The sequence below is a fragment of the Kryptolebias marmoratus genome, linkage group LG22 (assembly GCF_001649575.2).
Source record: "Kryptolebias marmoratus isolate JLee-2015 linkage group LG22, ASM164957v2, whole genome shotgun sequence".
Classification (NCBI taxonomy): Eukaryota; Metazoa; Chordata; class Actinopteri; order Cyprinodontiformes; family Rivulidae; genus Kryptolebias; species Kryptolebias marmoratus.
In genome coordinates, this window is record NC_051451.1 from 15,774,707 (window position 1) to 15,795,811 (window position 21,105).

The 21,105-nt window shown below is 37.7% G+C and overlaps 1 protein-coding gene across 1 annotated transcript in view; it reads left to right on the top strand.

The window, feature by feature from the left end:
• The first annotated feature begins 31 nt into the window (after window positions 1-31).
• The window catches only part of pcsk2 (proprotein convertase subtilisin/kexin type 2), a 32,942-nt gene continuing 11,868 nt past the window's right edge, over window positions 32-21,105 (top strand). The window contains exons 1-8 of the mRNA XM_017432340.3: window positions 32-603; window positions 2,283-2,387; window positions 9,401-9,514; window positions 9,950-10,058; window positions 11,435-11,472; window positions 16,917-16,993; window positions 17,874-17,962; window positions 18,457-18,632. Of these exons, the coding sequence (XP_017287829.1) occupies window positions 151-603; window positions 2,283-2,387; window positions 9,401-9,514; window positions 9,950-10,058; window positions 11,435-11,472; window positions 16,917-16,993; window positions 17,874-17,962; window positions 18,457-18,632 (1,161 nt within the window). The 5' untranslated portion in view covers window positions 32-150. The remainder of the gene's footprint in view (window positions 604-2,282; window positions 2,388-9,400; window positions 9,515-9,949; window positions 10,059-11,434; window positions 11,473-16,916; window positions 16,994-17,873; window positions 17,963-18,456; window positions 18,633-21,105) is intronic.

A 21,105-nucleotide genomic window follows, 5' to 3' on the forward strand; every position in this document is an offset into this window, starting at 1 on the left:
AAAAAGACATTAAAATGCCTTACCGACTCTGTGGAAGGTGCTGAAAAGTATCTGAGAGGGGAAACAATGGTGCACACCCGCCAGAGCCCATTGGTACAACGTCACACGCACGAGACTATCCGTGAGGGAGAGAGAGAGAGAAGAAGGTAAATGAATTACAGAAGAGATGAGGAGGAGGAGAGATACAAAGCTGAGGATGCAGGTTGGAGCTCCCGAAATCCAACTTCCATCAGTGCCATCAGCCTGACGACGAAGAGATGCGTTGATCCTTTGCATCCTCCTCCTCCTCCTCCTCCTCCTCTTCCTCCTCCTCCTCCACCTCCTCCTCCCGTCTCTAACGAGGAGATATCCCGCACTCCGATTTCTCCTCCGACGGGCAGAGGCGTACAGCTCCAGGGGAGGACCGACAACGAACCGGACACGATGCGTGGACCCCCCCGCCGTGGGACAGCCGTGGGATTTGTGGCGCTGCTGAACGCGCTGCTGTTCGCCGCGCAGGCTGCACAAGGGGTCTTAACGGACCATCTTGTGGTTCAGCTGCACGAGGACGCACAGGATGAGGCGCACCAAGTTGCAACTCAACATGGGTGCCAGGCACGAAAGGTAGGGATGCTCTGATCACCAAATAAATAAATAAATAATACAATAAAGATGTCAGACTGTCCTTGCAGTTAAAGCTTAATTTGTCTCTTGGTTAGTCAGTTCATGAATAAATAATTAATCACCTAAAGTCAATATTTATGCCTGATTCAGGGCATTTTGATCCTCTCTCACCTTTACAGCAGTTAGTGTGTTCAGAAGCACAAGCTGGAACACTGAGAAGAAATCCAGGTTTTCTTTTTCTTTCTTTATTTCTTTCTTTATTTTTGCTTTGACTACATTCTACTTTCTGTCCATTTTGATGACGTCATTTCCACTAAAATTCAGGCCCCTGGTTTGTGGGTTGCCCACTGGCCTATAAGTCAAATTAGATTTTCGGCTTCCCTGCCCTTCAAAATGGAAGAGACTCCTGCGAAGCTGGGGAAAAAATGAAGCCAAACAGATCAAACATTACATCTGCTGGCCTACTCACAATGTAAAGCGGTGATCTTTAGCACTATACTGCAGTTTTATATCGTTAGGTTCTAAATTTTATTAAAGGATAATATAGCTATTGCTTTTGTTTTTACACAATCTGTTTGAAAAGAAGTATAGCCTGTTTCAAACGGCACTGTTTCCCTTCGTTTCTGACACGAAAGAGTACGCAGTGTATCATAGCATCTTCCTGACAACCTCACCTGAGATGAGTAAATCTCATCAAACAGCCTGAGAAATGCAGGCCATCACACACAAAGACCGTAACCAGCCATTTACGGGAGACAAACAGAAATAATTACCTGACAGTGTGAGTTCCTTGTCACATGTCAAAATAAACGGGTGGGTGAAATTGGCTGAAGCCTCAGTCAGTGAGGCGTAGCAGTAAACATCCTTTGAATGAGGATTTTCTTTACGTCTTTCTTTTTCTTTTTTTTATTCTTTAATAAACACTCTTTCAACTTGTAACTCATTTTCATATGATCGGCCTCGTCGGTGTAGTTTTTGTGCCAAATCACCAGCTCTGTGGTGTTGTAGGCACTCTGACATCTCCTGCCTCTCAGGTTATGTAATCTGTGGCTATATTTGTCTTAACGGGATTCACGCCACCAAACAATGTTTGTCTTCTTTGAACTATTCTCTTTTGCGTAAATTTTTAGACTGAAAATGTAAGGAGGGTGGATCAGGCAATATGTCAAAAAGCGTTAGGAAAGAAAAGGCATATTGTTGGGAAGGGCATTGTGTTTGCTTTGAGGTTTATTAGAAACCGGCAACAGTAAGGCTAGAGAGTAGATGGGAATAATCTTCATCCTTCCATCTGCATTACATTGCCACATGAGATCTGGCAGGCATATCTGAAAGCATTTATTTGGAGGATTGACCTGCACCCTTGCTGTTACCAAAGCATAAGGAGGTCTTTAATCTGTGCACAGTGCTGGAGGGGAAAGCTCTGCATGATGCATCTCATTTCCCTGCCTATGTGATTTATCATGGCTGATTCCAGCACTGTTTCCCTCAAAATAGTTTCTTTGTAAAAAAAACAGAAAAAAAAAAACAAAGCCCCGGTTTCCATCTGAATCTGACCTGCTGTCCCTCTTCATTTTTAATCTGCAATGATTTATGCTTCTTGATTGCTGTTTTGTGTTCCCGTTTCAGCTGATGCATTTCTGTCTGTTTATTTCTTATTTTTTTATTTCTTTTTTACCCAGATTCCATTTGCAGATGGCCTCTTTCACTTCTATCCTTCAGATACGTCCAAGAGGAGAAGCAAACGCAGCAGTCATGTCCGACAGCACCTCCAAAAAGACAGAAGGGTAAGTGTAAACCAACCTGGGACTACTGATAAACTATTGACACAATCATAGGTCTACACATGTAATTTTGTGCTGCATTGTGTGTGTAATTGCAGTAGTTATAGCAGAATGAATAAATGCACAATAATACTGTCAGAAGCTGCAGTCACAATGGGACATACTTGATGTCTTCTGTGATTTGTTTTCTGCTGCAAAAAACAAACAGCAAATATATTTATGATACCATGCAGGGAAAACTAGAATCATGGCAGTCAATTATTCACTGAAAATGAAACTTATGTTTAAATTATTTCTTTACATAACCTTATATGTGTTCCTTTTTTGTCCCATTTTTGACAAATAGACTGGAACAAAAGGTTATAATAGTGATATCAGTGGTACTGAGTCTTTAACATAACAGGTGAATAAAGGCACTGATGTGTTTTTTGTGTGTATCTTATGCCAAAGTACATTTTTTATTAAAAATTATGAAAATGCATTCATATTACCATCAGTACTGTACGTGGAGATGTGGAATCACATTAACTGATATCTTCATTCCTCCTTGTGTGTCAGCCTGCGTGACTGAGATGAAATGGATGATTTTCCTTGTAAATCTATTCATAATATTTTTATTGACCACATTCGTTTAGTTTAATTGGCCCATTAATACATTATTAAACTCTGCACACTGACATAGTGGTCAGCACTGTTGCTTTAAAGCAGGAAAAACTCCAGTTTGAATCTTAGCTTTGGGACCTTTGTTTTTGTGGGTTCTCCTTATGTAAGCACGTTTTGCTATATTTCCAAATACTCCGGGTTCTTTCCACATGCATGGTAAGTTCATTGGAGGTTCTAAATTTACATTAGGAATGTGATTGTGTGTGTTTGTCTCTGTGTTGGCCGGTTCACGTTCTACCCAGCTTCTGGTTTGTTGACCACTGGAGTTGTGCACCTGCTCCTCTGAGACAAAAAACGACTGAGTGGAAAAAATGGATGGATGGATGCAAGCATTCTCAAACATACAGTATTCAACATATTTTGACAAATCCAAAAAGAATAAAATGCTAAAAAGTGTTATCAAAAGATTTGAAACTAATGAATTAGCTTTAAGTTTATTAGATTTCCCTACAAGAAATTAATTATTGAAAGGCAAAGGCAGGGTGATAATGTTTTTACCTGTATGTGTGTCTACGTCTGTCTGTTACCAAAAATATTCTTTGACCCACTGGGCAAGTTTTAATGAAACTTAAAGAAAGTAACATTGGATGTATATTTACAACTGATTAACTTTAGACGTCAATCCCATTCAAGATGGCTGCGTGACCTTAAGAAACATAAATATGGCTAAAACAGTTAATTTTACACATATATATAACCTACAACTTGGTGTGCCTGGCACCTAATGTGTACTCTGATGGCAAAAAAAAACTACAGACGATCTTTGTTTAAAATATTGCCATTAATTATTAGGAGTCAACTCTGTCTGTATGTTAACAAAATATCTCATGAACCACTGGACTGTTTAGAATGAAACTTTCAGGAAATGTTCACTGGATGTACCTCTACAGCTGGTTAACAATTGAAGCCAACCTAATTCAAGATGGCCGTCACAGCCAACTGACCTTAGAAACCTATAAAATGGCTATATCTCAGTCAGTTTTACAGATGTTATGTTAACATTTGGTGTGGCAGAAGCTGAGTCACTGAGGCATTTTGCAGTGTCGCACAAGATTGCGTGTGGCATTTTCAAGGTATGACCGAACCAGTGACATCTCCGTCAGTTCCTATCATCTAATCTTAGTTTTAAACTCTGATGTGAAAGGCAACTGGCATGATTCCTCATTTAATTCAAATTAATTTAATGAGCATGGTATTATTTTTTTATTTCATATTAAAAAAAGAATTAAGAATTCAACAAAGTCATTGTTGGTTTTGAAGACTGAATGAACAGTGACAAAATTAATTTTTAAAACTCCTTCACCTGTGAAGCATTAGGAATAGCATTAGGGGTAGTCTACTTTAATGCACCCCCAACTCTATCAGAAAACATGTGACTCATGGGCAGAGACTCACTTCACTCTCTGGTGTAAGACGGAAAAATTGGTAAAGTTTTTAGTTTTGTTGTTGTTTATCTGGATGCTAAGTACTTTGTTTTCAGACTAGAGCACCCCTACCTTTTAATTCATTATGCAACTGATTAGAAAGCCTGCTCATATAATCATCCAGTGACAATTGTTCACCTGGTCTTGGTTTACTAAGATTGTCTGCCCACTATGATGAAGACACAGCTGTGTCTTCATCAAGCATTAGTCTGTTTGCACGATGAAAGCATGTGAAAAAAAAATCTGCTTTATTCCTGTCCCATTTGTCTTCTGTAACTCAGTATGTTTAGCTCGGTCCATTGTTGGGGGCGGTAAGAGTGGAGGTCCTGCTGCAGACAATCAACTGACCTCTCTAATTACAGCTGTGAAAGGTGCTAATGAAAATAAATGTGAGCCGCTTCACCGAGCTAATACAGCTAATGGAAATGAGACAACGTGGACACGGACAGGTTTATGTTCCAGATGCTGTGTTTTATTTTGATACTTGACATGCTTGTATTCCACCATACTTGAACAGATTCTGAAAATCACAGAATCTGGAAATGTTCATTTGTTGAAAATAGTTATTTTCCACCATCAAAGCAGAAAAAAGCTATCTGAACTTGATCAGTAAGTTAAACATTGTCAAGATTATTGCTGTTAACCTTTTGCTGAGTCACAGACAACCTATTTAATGGACAGCAAATCTTTTCTTTTGCATTTATTCTTTCTAAACAGTTAGTTTCTCAATTATTATGAAAAATAATACAGATTCAGTAAAGGGCAATGAGCTTACTCCCAGAGACAGTGGGACAAATCAAAGTTGATGAGGACTGTGGTAAACCCCTTTGACATTTAATAATTCGATGGAACACATTTTGCAGATATCTGTTTTTGATTATTCCCAGTCAACATGCCAGGTATTCATATAATTTACTGTATTTTCCATGGGTATATGACAACACCTTGTTCTTCACATGGTAATGGATTACACAAGATAAAAATACTTTAGTTATAGAACCATTAGTTATAATTCCAGTTTCAGATATCACTTCAGTTTAGTTTCCTTTGATTGATTTAAATTTCCTAAATTTGTTTTTTTGATAACATCAGCTTTTATTCTCCTCGATCAAAATGTTTAGCCAGAGGCTTTAGTTATTTTGAGGCAAGAGCAGAGGCTTGTTAGGCAAACATGCGATGGTACTGCAACCGTATGGCCACAACAACAAGCTTTTCAGCCATGACCGAACAACCCGAGGCAGATTCTCAAGTTTGGCAGGGTTTTAAAGTTGCATCTTATGCACAATATTAGCTGCCAGGAAGAAGGAGAAAAAAAAGGTTTCTATCTCATGCTATTTCCTGTAACATATGGCGTGCTGGGTTAATATTCAGTGGGAAGCTTCACTTGACACGTGTCTCAACTCAAACCAGTCAATGGAAACCTTTATGAAACTGGCAACTGTCAAAGCTGGCTTACAGAAATGTCTCAGTTGCATTCGGAGTAAACAGAATGATGTTATATGTTGTAATGGTTGTCAGTGAGGCAACAGCACGGAGAAGTCAAGGATCAGACATCCTCAGTACTGACGGTCATTTCACAAATGTAGTGCAAGGATCAGATTTTGTGTTTTTGATTTGATTTGGTACTAAATTAAGAACATACACAAAGACTAGCTGGCAAAGAACAAGGTAAAGAAAACCATGAAACAGCACACACCTACAAATATTTTAGATTAAAATAAACTCAACACCTAAAGTGTTGAAGCATTGATTTTGTGCTAAGACTGCTCAAGCTTGAAAAAAGTTTGTTTTACAGTTTAAAGTGAGCTGTTTTAATCTGAGTTCACAAAGTACATAAAATTAGATGTAATTACCATAAAAAATCAAGATGTCACATTAATCTCTAATGAAATCAACTAACTCAAAATGTTCTTTTACCAGTTAAAAAAAGCTTAATTGAAAAGTGGTAAGAGGGTTGTTGAATGCTTTTTGGAGCTTCCTTATTTTTTTCTTGTACTCTAACTGAACAAGCTGACCCATTTCTTCTTACTGTTATTTTCTTGTGTCTCTCCTTTGCATCATCCTTTGTGCTTTCCTGACCTCATCCTGTCTTCTCTTTTTACTGTACAATGGAGGCGTCCACTCATCCACACAGCCGTGTCTTCACCCAATCATTCACCAAACCAGCCATCCTTTGTTCTTTCTGCTTTTCACATACAGAAGACAAATTCAAAGTCTATTCAATTTATTCAGAGTAAAGAACAAAAAAAGTGAGAAGCTGAAACTTTAATGAATGACTGCGATTGTCACTGTGATTCCTAGACCCTACAAAAAAAAAAAAACAAGCACAAAAAAGCCACGAGGAAAATAAGGACAAGGGAAAAGCAGAGGCGCTGCAGCCCTTTAATTTAAAGTGAAATGAAGTGTTGTGAGCAGGCAGCTGGCAAGGGCGGACAGTGACAGTGGTACATGGGCACTGATTGATGTAGTGAATGGGCAGTATGACATGCTGTCTCGAGGGAAACACCAGCTCTTCCGCCAAGTGATGGAATAAATTCATGACGGATGGAAAGAAAGGGAAGGAAGAGAATTGGGGGAAAAAAGGGTAAAATAGTACATACAGTTATTCAAAACATTTACTAATGATCCGAACAGAAGAATGTTGTGTCCGTGCAAATAAAGCTGTTTGATCTTGAGGGTTGACCTGCCTTTTAATGGGCTTACTGATGTGCTGATTTACAGTGCGTGGGTGCCTGCTGATTGCTTAGAGTATACCATAAAAGAGACACCTGGATGAATGGGCTTTGGCCATTTTAGAAAGACATCTTAAGTGCTGCTCTGGTCTCTTATCTGAGGTGGTAAACACACCAGAAAATGCCTGTTTTCTGTGTCACACTACAGTGAATTTGATGAGGGTAAGCACAAGAGGAACACTTAGACAGACCTCCTTTTTCAAAACGTGGCTTTGCGATTGCTAAAAAGCAACTCAAAGAAGATACAGCTAAATGAGTATTTTTTACAACTTGGCATTTCTGACATAGATATTTCTATTATGCTGACAACGTGTAGGGAAATTCTATTCTCTGATTATTTCAGCACATACAAGAAATCCTGCATGAAGTGAGGGACGAACACAAAGACCTAAACCTTCAAATATTGGTCCAAGAAACCCAAAGTAGTAAATTTAAGATAAGAGAGTGGTGCTTTTTCTAAACGTCGCAACTATTTTCTGCCCCACAAATGTCCAAAGCAGTGTGCAAATTATGCAGCGACAGTTGGGAGAGTTGATTTTTTTTTTTCCCACATCAATGAAGTCCCATCCAGTGCAGATGCATGCTTTTAGTGAAAGTCTTGCAATTATTTCAGTATTTCAGTTCTGTCATCTCTGCTGTAGATATAAATTGCAATAAATGACCTTCAGTCCATCAGTTCACATAAAACACAATAATCTCAGGTGTCAAATGTTCTGGATCAAATACTCAGTAGAGTCGTGAAGAGATCCACAAAGTTTCAACCATCATCTTCAACATGACAAAGAGAGGGCTCTTAGTCTGATACAACATTTATTATAGGTCTGTTCTTAACTATAATGAGATTACAAATTAATTTGACAATAATGAAATCAGTACTAAAACTTTTTCAACATTATGCTCAACTGATACAATAAAAACAGATATGTTGATAATAAAACATAATATAGCCTGGTATGTAAAAAACCAAGTACCAGGTAAGTACATGATATGTACCTAGCTGTATTATGTATTACTACTGTTATTTTTTAAAAGATATGGGAAGATACATATGATCAAACTCCAAAAGTTCAAAGTTGGTTTGATCATTTCTAATCATTAAAATGATTCTGTTTCTCCTAAAAGTGACAGGTTTGGGGGCCTTAATAACTAACTTATATTGATTTAATCAGATTTTTTTCTGCTCTGAACACAGAAGACAGAAATTAGCACTCCAATAATCTAACCGTAGGTAGGGGAAACACTGTACTACTACCTACTTCTCAAAGAAAATCTTGACATCAATTCAGAAATGTTCTAATAGAAAACAGCTGCTTGTTAATATTAGTTAGGGCTCAAATTACAAGTGCTAGCATTCAATGCCAGACACGTCACATAATCTAAATCAAAAACAATAAAAGGTAAACTGAAAACTGCATTAATTAGAATATGTACTGACTGCTGACGTTGTATCTGTTTGACGTGTGGTGCACATTAACGTTTTTAAATAATACATTAGATGGCAAGGGGAAGTACATGGAACAACAGCGTTACAAGTTGCCCCTGTGATTCACACTACTAACAAAAATGCAATAAAATAATGGATTTTAAAATATGCCAGCAAATATCGGTATTAACATTTGATGCTGTTTACTTTGATACCTGACACTAGCTAATTGCAACATATTTTTTATCTAAGCTATCCATCCCATCATTTATCCTCTTATGCTATTTTTCATTGTTCAAAATGGTATTGTGGCAGCATTCAAAGAGTGTTTCTAATCCAGAACACAGCTGTTCCACCACCTGGCTTTCTTTGATAATTCGGGGAAACACAAGCGTGTTTGTGAGCGTAATTGCTGTGGCTTTTAGGCAGACTGAAGAGAAGAGAGGCTGTGGCTTTGTGGCAGGTGAGTCTGGAAACCTTGGCTCCAGCTGCAAACCCTCTTATTAGGAGGAAAAAGAATTGACGCTTTGATTGACACGGAGCTGCTTCTTTATGGTGTAAAAAGAACACAGCTGACTTTTAGGGTTTCCAGTTCACAGAGCAACAACATCCAAACAGTTAGGAGAAATCCTGTTTTTGCTCTTGCTTAAATCTTGCAGCTCAGAGACTGTGTGCACATTGATTCCATCGTGCTTTCAATTGGATTCTTTCATAAGATGTATTCTGAGATCAGGGCTGGCTTCGACGTGTCATTTCTCTGTCTTTTTCCACCAGGTAAAGAACATCTTTGAACAAGAAGGTTTCAGTCGTCAGAAGCGAGGCTACAGGAATATCAATGACATAGAAGTCAACATGAGTGACCCTCTATTCACCAAGCAGTGGTATTTGGTGAGTAATCAGCCAACTAGCTGTCTGCATGCTGCCTGACCTTTTGCGCCAACCCACATTCTCCCATGTTAATTACTTTGAATCCAGGCATTTTAAGCACTACTTTCTGAATCAACGTTGTTACTCATTCTTAAATTAGCCTGGCCAATACCAGGCCATGTAATCTTTGCTTTCATGCTGCCTATTTTTCTCCCTGCTTGTTTACTCTAAATGGCATGTTTTTTTTTTTATGCAGCAGCAAGCTTGCCTTTATCCATCTGATTCAAGAGCAATGTGTTTTATCGGTGACATTTATTCCTCCTTCTTTTAACCTTCACTCTCTGTGACTTCTCTTTCTTGTGCCTGCACCTATCCTCTCTCTGGACTAATATCCTAATGGTGGCTCACCTGGGAGTAATGAGTCATGGATGTTCTCCATATTGTCTGTGCGATTAGATAAACACAGGCCAGGCAGATGGGACCCCAGGGTTGGATCTTAATGTGGCTGAAGCTTGGCAACTAGGCTACACAGGCAAAGGAGTTACCATCGCAATCATGGATGACGGTGAGTAATAAATCTGTATTTTGTAAAAGTGTCTGAAGCATTTAATTATACATTCACTGATTAATTGCTGATTACCTTTTGATGGGTTCTATAAACAAAATGATTGAAAGTCACCAAAAATTAGCAAGGTTTTGCTTTTTAGAATATACTTGTTGACTTTTGTAAGTATTTTTTCCCCACATAGATTGAACATATTTCTCTTCAAAAAATTTTTTTACCCAATCAAATTTTGATGCATTACCACCCAAGGGCTTAAATGCTGAAAGATGCACAGACTTTGACAAATCAAATAATATTTCAATGTATAAACTATCAGGAAGCGGGTGTCAGTCCCATCTTGGTCATAAAGAAGACAACATTGTTGTTTGATGTCTAAAAATATTAATCCTGTGGTCAAACCATATGTTGTGGAAAATGGGCTCAGGGTTAAGCAGTTGGGAAATTTTTTTTGGCATGTTATATTTATATATAACTAGCTCTGCTTATTTGGATTCTAAAATAAAAAAAAATCATTCTGAAATGTTTCCCAATTGGAAACCAATAAGGCTAAGCCACTTAACCCAGAGAATAAAATGTAAATATGGGATATAATGTATAAAATGGGATGTAACCCAATTGACCACCAAATTTACTATGAAATGTAATGTTTCTAGCAAAATATATATGTTTAACCTGGTTGCACCTTGTGAGTAACATGAGGTACTGCAATAGGCAGAAGCTAGGCAGTCTGTTTCTCCAAAGCACATCTCCCCACTGATGTGCATATTTTCATCAATGTCTATCATGTTATTCAGAACCTTTTGTAGCTTTCAACTTAGCCTTGGTCTTTGATACTCCAGCCCTTTGATATTGCTCCAAGTATTGTGTTCTTGTTGAGCTGTAAATGTTTTCTTGTACTTTCTGTGATCAAAGATGATATTAATCATCTGATTAAAAAAGAAATGATAGTACAGATACACCATCTTTGATCCCAAGGCAAGACACAGAGACATGTTAGTCGTCTTCTGCTCCTACCATTGAATGAAACAGTAGAAAATTGCCGTAATTATTTCTAGTATGATGGCAGATGTAACAATTTTGCACTCATAAATAAAAATGTTATTTATTTTTTGTAACATGTAAACACAGTTTTTGTGCATTGAGTTGAAAATCAATGATTTCAGTTGCATTGCAGTATATATTTGTTTTCATAAAATCACAGATATTAATCCAGCACTGTATTATTATTATTATTATTATTTTGCCAAGAATAAAAATGATTGGTTTCACAGTCATTCAGAGCTTACCACAAAACAGAAACAGTTAACTGTCATCTGTTCTGCACTTCTTCTCAAGCTTAATTATGCCGCTGATTAATGTCAGAAATCACATTTCAGGTATCGACTATCTCCATCCAGACTTGGCATCAAATTATGTGAGTACCTAAGTGTTACTGAGTGTCCTAATTTCTTTCATTTCTTTGAAGTGCTGTTAATAAGCGAAGCAGGGGTGCCGGATTTCATGGGCTGCATGTGATTTCTCATCGGCAGTGACAGGTGCTCTCCAAGTTGCCTTCATGGCTGCAGAGTCTCCTTGCATCCCTGGAGGACAAAGGAGACAGGCAGACGGCCAGCCAAGCTGTTTAATGTTAATGCACGGGGTGCCGTCGCAGGCACAATGGCAGGCCGATCTGTCACAGGCAGAGATAATGCCAGGGTAGTTGGCACTGCATAATGTGATGTTTTATCTCTAGAATACTGATAAAACTTTAAAGGACAAGAGGGATTGTTAAATGGAACACAGTGATGAAGGTTCGGTTTGACTTCTCTACGCTGTTTGCAAGCTGTAGGTTTTGGGAAATCCTTTTTTTATGATTTCTTCTAAACTGGAGAGTCCAACTCATTTGTTATTATGTTGCATTGATAGCCCTGAAACCTTCACTTTACTTTGTTGCTCTGTTGCTTCTGCTCCTGTGCACTCGAACCATCATGTTAGCATGGCTTTGCATGTGCCTGCCTGTGAACAAAGATGAGCTGTGCCCCAAAAATAACACTTAGGCTCAGCTGTGTTGATGCAGGAGCATGCTTCACTGGGTTGATGCATCACGCTGTGCATAGATCTTAAGTGTGTGTCTGAGACAGATCACATGCGATAAAGAATGACTCTGCATGTTTAATCTTGTTTTGTTATCGTTGTCATGGTGTTAAATAGACCTCGGTCTATCATTCAAATATGAAAACTGATAAAAGATTTTTTTTGCCTTCAATGCTTCTCTTTGGTTTGAATGAAATGTGTTTTGAATGTTTAACTGCTTTATCCGTAAATCTAACCAAATCACACATTTATATAAAGCTGTTTGGTTGTGTTGATGTCTTTGTTGGTTTGATAACTACGCAGCAGCGCTCATAAAATACATTCAGTTGGTGCTGAATTAATGGGGACATTATGAGGTCTGAGATGGAAAATGGGACTGAACATGGGAGTTCAATTTTGTGTCACATTTATTTACAAATGCCAACAATCAAAATACTGTAGTGGCATTTGCATAAATAAATCATTCTTTACATAAACTACCAATTATACAAAGATTTTGTTGCAAATGTACAGTTTTTATTTTATTTTTTACTTATTTATTTCACATATTACAGATAATATGCTGTTAGTGCAGGAGGAGTTTGAAGATATTCCTTTACAGGAGTGTGTAGTTGCTCTTTTTATCTCTGCACTTGCCAACAGCAGATCGATACTCGTATTGCGCTCGGCCACTTCAGACATGCAGGATTTCTTTTAATTTAGTTTTTTTCTCTAAAGATAGCTGCATAAAGCATAAAAGGTGGGCTGTTGACTTTTATATTCCCTCCATTACAACCTCGTACATGACCATAAAGTGCCATTTGAAGAGAGAACAGATAAGATTGTCTGTAAGCATCTCCTTCAGGTGGTTCTAATAGAAAATACTCCATTTACTATGGTATTTTTCCCTCAGTGTAAGCTTAAACTATCTTGAATGCAGTTTCTTTACTGTCATTTTAAATAATTTGAAATCCCATGTTAGCTAATCAGGATGATACAAAAAGATATCAGAAGCTAATAAACTGTAAAATTGTCATGACACCTTGATAAACAACTCTAAGGCATATACAAAACTTAATCAATTTGCATTCAAAATGTCCCCAGAAAAATAAGAACAATCAAGTGAGTAATTGTATCATTTTAGTTGTACTAGATGAGATTAGACTTACTGTGTAATTAAAAAAATCCTGAAACAACATGAATGCACAAATTGTTTTCAGTATAACAGGCTTAATTTGTCAAAAATAAAATTAGTTATTCTTTATCAGGTTTTCATATTGCTCAGTTATTGAATTAACTGATTACTAAAAGCTGGACTTGATCTAGTATTACGTATCAAAACCTCTATAGTAAAATAAATGATGAATATAATCTGATGTACTCTACATCTAGATCTCCTTTGCAATTTTGGTTTTTGACCAACTTTTGACCAAACATTTTATTTGTAATAAGGATCTTTAAATAATACAATCTTAAAAAAAAAGATGTATTGCCACCAATAGAGCATTGTGACAAGAACCATGATTACATGCTGCTTTGGTATCAGGATATGAAAACCACAGTGTTCAAACATATTGGTTTTATTTGAAAAATAAAAATAAAAATAATGCACTGTTACACATTTAAAGTTTGTTTATGAAGGAACTCACAACTGTAGATGTGAAACAATAAAAAAGATGGGTATAAAATTGCAAATATAGGGATAAAAGTCTTGTTAGTCCAAAATTATCTCAGATAATTTTATAAAACAGGTACAGCTTTACACACAACAAGGTGATTTTGTTGTATTGCGTATTTGAATACACATTCACAAAGTAGACTTTTCTAACTTGCCAGATAGTAACAGCTGAGATAAAAGTGTAAGGTGCCAAAAAATGAAAAAAAAAAAAAAATTGTGGTTCTATCACTCAAAATGAAATGTATAAACTATGCTAATCTATGACACCAGCTTACAGCATGCTATTTCTTCATAGTAGATGGCATGCAAGTAAATGCAAAAGATTCTGCAACCTAAGTACTTTTTTATGAGCCTAATCTGTCCACTTCTGTAGCACAAGCACGGACTTTGTTAGAACTAAGTGGTGGCATCATAAAACTGGCGCCAATAAAATGTGAATCAAGGTGTTAAGCTGTGGCGAACTGATTTAATGTTTGAGAGGAACCATCATTTTGTTCAGTCATACACATGTTGAGTCAGCAAAGACTTTGCTCTCTTTGAAACCTGCTTTGGCATATGTGTTCGAGTTTTGTCCTCTTATTCTGCTTTTAATTTTTTGTCTACTGTGTTCTGCCACTTTTAGCTGTCATGTTGTTACATTTCACTAACATTTTGCTACTGCTTTTGGCTGCTTAGTTAGATTTTTCCTTTTGCTTTCTGCCTTAAATTGATAAGCTTAACATCCAAAATGCTTTGTTATGTTGATGAAAACACAAGGTTTTGGCAGTCAGACGTCACCCAAGAAATGGAAATAGAACTTTGTTTTCCTTTTTGACCTTTTCACTGAAGGCTGGGGCAGGACCTGTCACTATGCCAATCATTAATATTCATAAATTAGGTGTCTTTGCCTCAGTGTGCACCCTCAAGAAGTTATTTAGATTTGGTATATTTTTCCTGACATGAGCATGACTTCACTGCAATTAAAAAAAAAAAAAAAAAAAAGGAGAGGGTGATTTTTCTTTGGATAAATTACTACAGCTAAATCTAAAATACACCTGCCTCACTACCCAGTTTGAGATTTCGCTTCAGACAAGGGTTGCCAGGAATAGGTGAGGTGGATAAGGCTCAGCACAATTATTCTGTGCCTGGTTGCACACATGACAGCCAGGAAGGAGTAGAGTCTGATTGATAGCAAGCGATATGAGCTAGTGAAGTCCAGTAAGTGATCCATGGATATGCCTCTGTGTTATTTATGACCAGGGCTGAAGATTTTTCATTTCGTTTAATGAAAAAGAAAAAGGAAAAGGAAATGATCTTGCCTTTGACATGAGCTCAGGAGCTGCTGGGGAATGGTATGTTTTGGATTTGAAATGTCCTGCACTGTATTGGAGCATTGTATTCCTGCATTGTAGTTTTTAAGACATTTATAATCTTATAACCTCATTTTACATATTTACCAAGCTTCACAGCTTTAAGTTGAATGTTCTAAATAAAGTAAGGAGTTTTAAGAAAAAACAAACAAACTGTTACTTATCAGTAACAGCAAACCTGCAGGCACAGGAACTTCCTTGTGTAAGCCCTGCTGCTGTAACCTTTTCTACCTTCCTCTATGGTTACCTACTTCACATCTTGATAATTACAGTATTTTTCCACTGGGTCAATAAGCATGTTTTGTTTGCCTTGTCGTTTTGTTGCCGTCTGAGTCATCTCTCCTAAATGCCAGCCAGTTGTCTGACAGCGGCGACAAAACAGTCACCGACGCAGTTGTGTGATGTGTTCGGCTCAGTGGCTGATGAACCTGGCCGTGGCGTCTCTGCTCTCACAACCACACCGAGCACTTGTTACTGGTGCTGCTGGTGCAGAACAAAATGAATAACACCCCCACTGACCTGAGAGACAAGTAAAGGAGAAATCACAGGAGAGCGCAGCAGACTCAATGAGCTTTCAAAGGCAGTACTGTAATTGAATGTGATCCATACTTGGTTTAACTTAATTGTATTTTTTGTTTGTTTGTTTATTTGTTTTTCATCTTTATTTCCTCTTTTATTTATGCCAATTATTTTACTTTTAGCCATGTGGAAGTAAATCCCGAGCCATTATCGTCACAGTTTGAAATCCCTGCTTTGACCACACATCATTCAGGCGGAATAAACAGTCGTCAATAAATATTGCATTATGTTACACAATGTTAAAGTGCATATGTTAAGATGGTGGTTCATTAAGAAGAGCTAGGTAAAACAAATGTAGACTCATAAGGCTCTTTAAAAACCTTTCTTTAGGAGGGTTATGATGTTTGAAGCAGAATTTATCATTTTAGAGGCAGCAGATGCAAAGAAAATTCACACAAATATGATGTAAAATGAACACAAAGGCAAAGAAATCCAACAAAGGCAGGCAGAATCACAAGAAAGAACATTTTTTTATAATTTGACAAGCATAAATACTACATGTTACATCTTTGTGACACAGCGCTAACACAAGGTTATGAATTGAGTAAGGCTGATTAACATTAAAAGCTAAAACAAATTAAATGTGATGAATTTTACTCTATGGGACACCGAATTACGAATGTTGAAAGAAAAGAAATGCAAAGTGACCTCAAAGAAACAGAACGGCTACAAAGAGATGGAAATGGCTGTAAGAAATGACATCAAATTTAGTGAGGTATAAAAATGACCTTTGTGCAACACAAAGCACCTCTAAAGGGATGCAGAATTACCGTAATCCACTCAAAACGTCCAAAATTAGAAATGAAATGATAGCTGAGAGACACAGAATGAACTAAATGAGACAAAATGACCGAGACTGAACATATGACAATATTACAGAGATGTAAAACAGCTAAAAAGGCACAATAAATGCCTAAATAAGACAATGGTGTTTGAAATATCTGTAAATTATAGTTTTTCGTCATCTCTACAGTTTGTGGAAAAAAATCCACAAATACAACACAGTAGTAAATGTTTCATGGAAATATAAATGACAGCATTGATGAACACAAAAATGATCCCTTTGAATGACAGAACAGATTGTAATAATCAGTTCTTCATTATGAAATGCTCTTCACTGCCCTTTCTGCTGCCGTCTGTCTGTTTCAGTGTTGTTGTTTTGTTTGTTTTTTTGTAAATGCATTTGTTTGGTCCTTTCAGAATGCCGATGCCAGCTATGACTTCAGCAGCAATGACCCATACCCATTTCCACGGTACACAGGCGACTGGTTCAACAGGTAATGCTCACCGGGGCGACCCCTGTTTATATGCGCACGCACTCAGCTGTGTTTTTGTGTGCACATGTGTGCGGCCTCCCTGCAGTCTGGTAGCTCTCTTCTATTGATTTCCTCTCCACATACTTCCATTAAGACATAATGGTGCTGTATAAACAGTGGGGTTGTCCAGCCCGGGACAAAAGAAAACCACAAACCCTATTTTTAAACCACACAGCTGGTGAAGATAACGTACATAAAAGAGGACCATCACAAGTCTAGTTTCCTCTCAGGGAACATACATACTGATGACCTGTCTGATAAAGCCTTATCAGCCTCTGTCTCCAAGCATGTGAGCCACTAGTTCAATTGAAAAAAAAGGTAGAGCTCAATGACAATTACAAATCTTTTCTTTTTTACCTCCCCCTGATGTCTGTGTGTGTGTGTGTGTGTGTGTGTTTGTGCACCTCTGTGTCAAATTGAGAAGCTTTGCTTTGGAAGCATTTGCTGACTGTCGGGCAATTCTCGCTGGCTAATCAGCCAGTTGTTATAAATAGCTGCATGTCTGTTGCAAAGCATGCTGGGAGAGAGGGGTTGACTCTGCAGTGTGTCTGTGGGGAGCAAAGAGATGGGAACATAGATGTGACGCGGCGAAGACAAAACACAGATATGTGCGAACACTCTAGGTTAATCGTTGAAACGGCAAACATGTTTCTCAGTGAATGTATGTTATTGTATCACATACAAAAAAGAACTCAAAAAAACTGCAAAAAAAAACAAAAAACAAGGTTACGGCTGATGTGGAAAAAAATCAAAGCCCAGACCTAACCCCACAAAATATCATTTGCAAATTTATGTAAATTCATGCAAATTCTCTCATATATATTTTTTTTTTTCTCACCAGCCATGGCACACGATGTGCTGGGGAGGTGTCTGCGGCAGCCAACAATAACATCTGCGGTGTGGGAGTCGCCTACAACTCCAAGGTGGCAGGTGTGTGTCATGTTAAACCCGCAGTTTGAACGGAGAGACGAATAACAATGAGGAGACATCAATGTGAAATAACAGCCCTGATAACAGTTTGATGAAAGGCTCGCGGGGTCTGATGAGGGTGATTCACTCGGGGGAAATTCTGAAAGCAGCTTATATAAAATATAGGTTGTCGTGGAAGAATGCTTTCGCAGTGCTGAAGCACATTTAAATGGTGCACCTCTACTCCCAGAATAGCTGCCGTTGAAGTAGTTTGGTGGAATTTACCGCAGGAAAACACTGTTTTCTGTTTCATATAGATTTGGAAGTGGAAAACTATAATTCAGTGGTGGTGGTTTGATTTGTGTTCTTATATACAAGCGCACACGTGCTGCTTTGTAAGGTCATCAAATGATGGATATCACAGTAATCAACTTTTTTTCACTTCTCATTTGTTGCGTCCTTCTCGCCGCAGCAGAATTGGTGAATCAATAAAAACTGGATTGCTCTTCCATCAGGTATCAGGATGCTAGACCAACCTTTTATGACTGACATCATTGAGGCATCATCCATCAGCCACATGCCTCAGATCATTGACATCTACAGTGCCAGCTGGGGACCAACGGATGACGGCAAGACAGTAGATGGACCCCGGGAGCTAACGCTGCAAGCAATGGCTGATGGCGTCAACAAGGTAAAGTGGAACCGTATCTGCTAATTGAAGAAAAAAAAAATGAATTAGGGTAATTTCCATTATCTTTACTTTTAATGTAAGGGTTTTGTTAGCCTTCGTCGGGTTTTTCCTCCCTTGAAGTGGCATTATCAGGAATATTATTTCTTTAATACCATCAACTGAGGTTTTTAGAGTGACACCAATTAGCCACAACACTACAACCTCTGACAGCTGAAGTGTATAACATCAATTTTCTATTTGAAATTAAATGCCCTGCTTGGGAAACCTTTTTTTTTTTTCATAACAAAGTTGAGCAACAAGATAAATAAGCATATTGTAGAAATTGGCACAGAGCTCACGGTTCTGATTCCACCAAGCCCTTCATTTGCCACTTTAAAACTCACCGAAGCCACAGGATCAGAAGCCAGTCAGCCTGTGCCAAGCAGTGCTGGAGATGATGTCCCATTAGCCCCCATTTCTGTTTCATCAGCTCTGGAAAAGAAGGACCTATATAGTGTGCCATTTAAATCTTGTAGCTGGTTTGAAGTCTCATTATGTTTCTGAGGATTCACTTTCAAAATTCACTTGCATTTAATGTCAAAGCTGCCTCATGTTTTGTCCAAATTAACATCATATTACGTTACTAAAGTGATAAACCAATTTATTTCCTTTCAAAAAAAAAGAAAAAATACAGTATTTTTAAATCAAATAACCAAAACTCTGCTGACAGTAAGAGAACAGTTAGGGGAATTCTGGTGCTATTTCACATTCTGTTTTGTCCTGCCCAAGGACACCTCAGCAAGGTGAAAACTCTCGAAACACTGTCAAAGAGGACTCAGATCTAAAACTTGGGATACACACAGACACACACACACATACAGAGTTGCCATGCTAACAGCTACACTGCCAATTACTTGCTTGATTAATCATCGTGCCCCGCGTGCAGGCAGGTGCAAGCTGGTTTAAAACAGCCTCGTCTTAGGCGAATAAAAGCAAAGCTCTGAAATATTTGATCACATATGCATAGCTAATCAAGTAGCCACTCTGCAATCTGACACTTGATTCTTGATCAATTACATAAGCTTCTGTGTGGGCTGCACATGATATGCATTGTGCACACATAAAAGCATAAAATTAAGAAGCACTTTGTGTCCCAGAAGCACATGAACAGACAGTGGAGCTATAATGGAAACTTAAAACCCACCTGTTTAGAGTTGCTTATGGCTAAATTAGGGTTAGAGTGCGGGTTTTTGATGTTTGTCTCTTTCTTACTGTTTATTCATTGTCACATGATGTTTTTATTTTGTTTTTTAATTATGTAAAGCACCTTGAAATGCCTTGCTGCTGAAATGTGCTATACAAATAAAATTTGATTGATTGATTGATTGAAAGGAATAACACAGTTCCTTGGAAAATTAAAGTGCTCTGTCAGTGTTGTGAACGAGACAAAATGCTGAAAGCCTTACACACCAAGGTAAGATCAGTGATGCGCCAGGCTCTTTTTTTTCCTTATTATTCAAACAGGGGGACATGAATGAGCAGGGAAAGAAAGGGACATGCCACTCCTTTTCCATTTGATCATCTGTCTTGTAGAGAAACTGTCAGCCTTTTGTAGTCACAGGTCCAGCTGTATGCGTGGAGCCGCATTCAGTCGTTTCACGTTTTAAGGCACAATCATCAACTGACGTGACATTTCACTGTGTTTTGTTTACCGTGTGTTTAAAACAGTTGTTTTCAGAACTCATTATGAGTCATTGCACAGTGAGTTAAAGAAAACCCAGGAGATAAGCAGAAAACCAATATAGGATAAAATCTGTTTCTGTCGTCTAGCTGTCAGAATATGTTGCAGGTGGAGGATGTTGTGAGCAAGTGTGAATTAGTATGACCCTAAAGACCCATATAAAGGATGAGTAATGCATGTTGTCTTATCTAAACATGGACATTTAAAAATAGGCTGTATATTATTGATCGACAATATCTTTAATATTGACCTAAGTGGTTGTAAAAGCATTTGCAGCACTAATGAATTTTGTTTTTATTTTATTATTATTTTTTAACTATAAATTTGGACATCACCCTCTGCACCCATTCTTCCCACAGTCTTAAGGCTCAATAAGTTGCTTATTCTTCCTAAATTTTAAGATATCACTAAATCCATGTTTGACTTGTTTTTTTGTGTTTTATTATTTGGCTATAGTAAACATACATTTTATTATTGTTTCCATTATGGCAATTTATATCTGTTTTATATCTTTAGCTAAATGCTCTTTTTGTCAGGCAAGTTTGTCACAATAAACAAACAAAAAAACAAATCATAGTTTCTGCGTATCTTTTTGCATGTAAAGAAAAGTTAAGCTGACCTTGTTGGTAATAAATAAAGCTAAAATTTAATCATTTATATCTATTTACCTCTGGAAACATATTGCATAGAAGACGGCGGACTAATTCAGAACTGAACTTTCTGCTTTGGGTTGTGTTAACGCTGTGTTTTGGA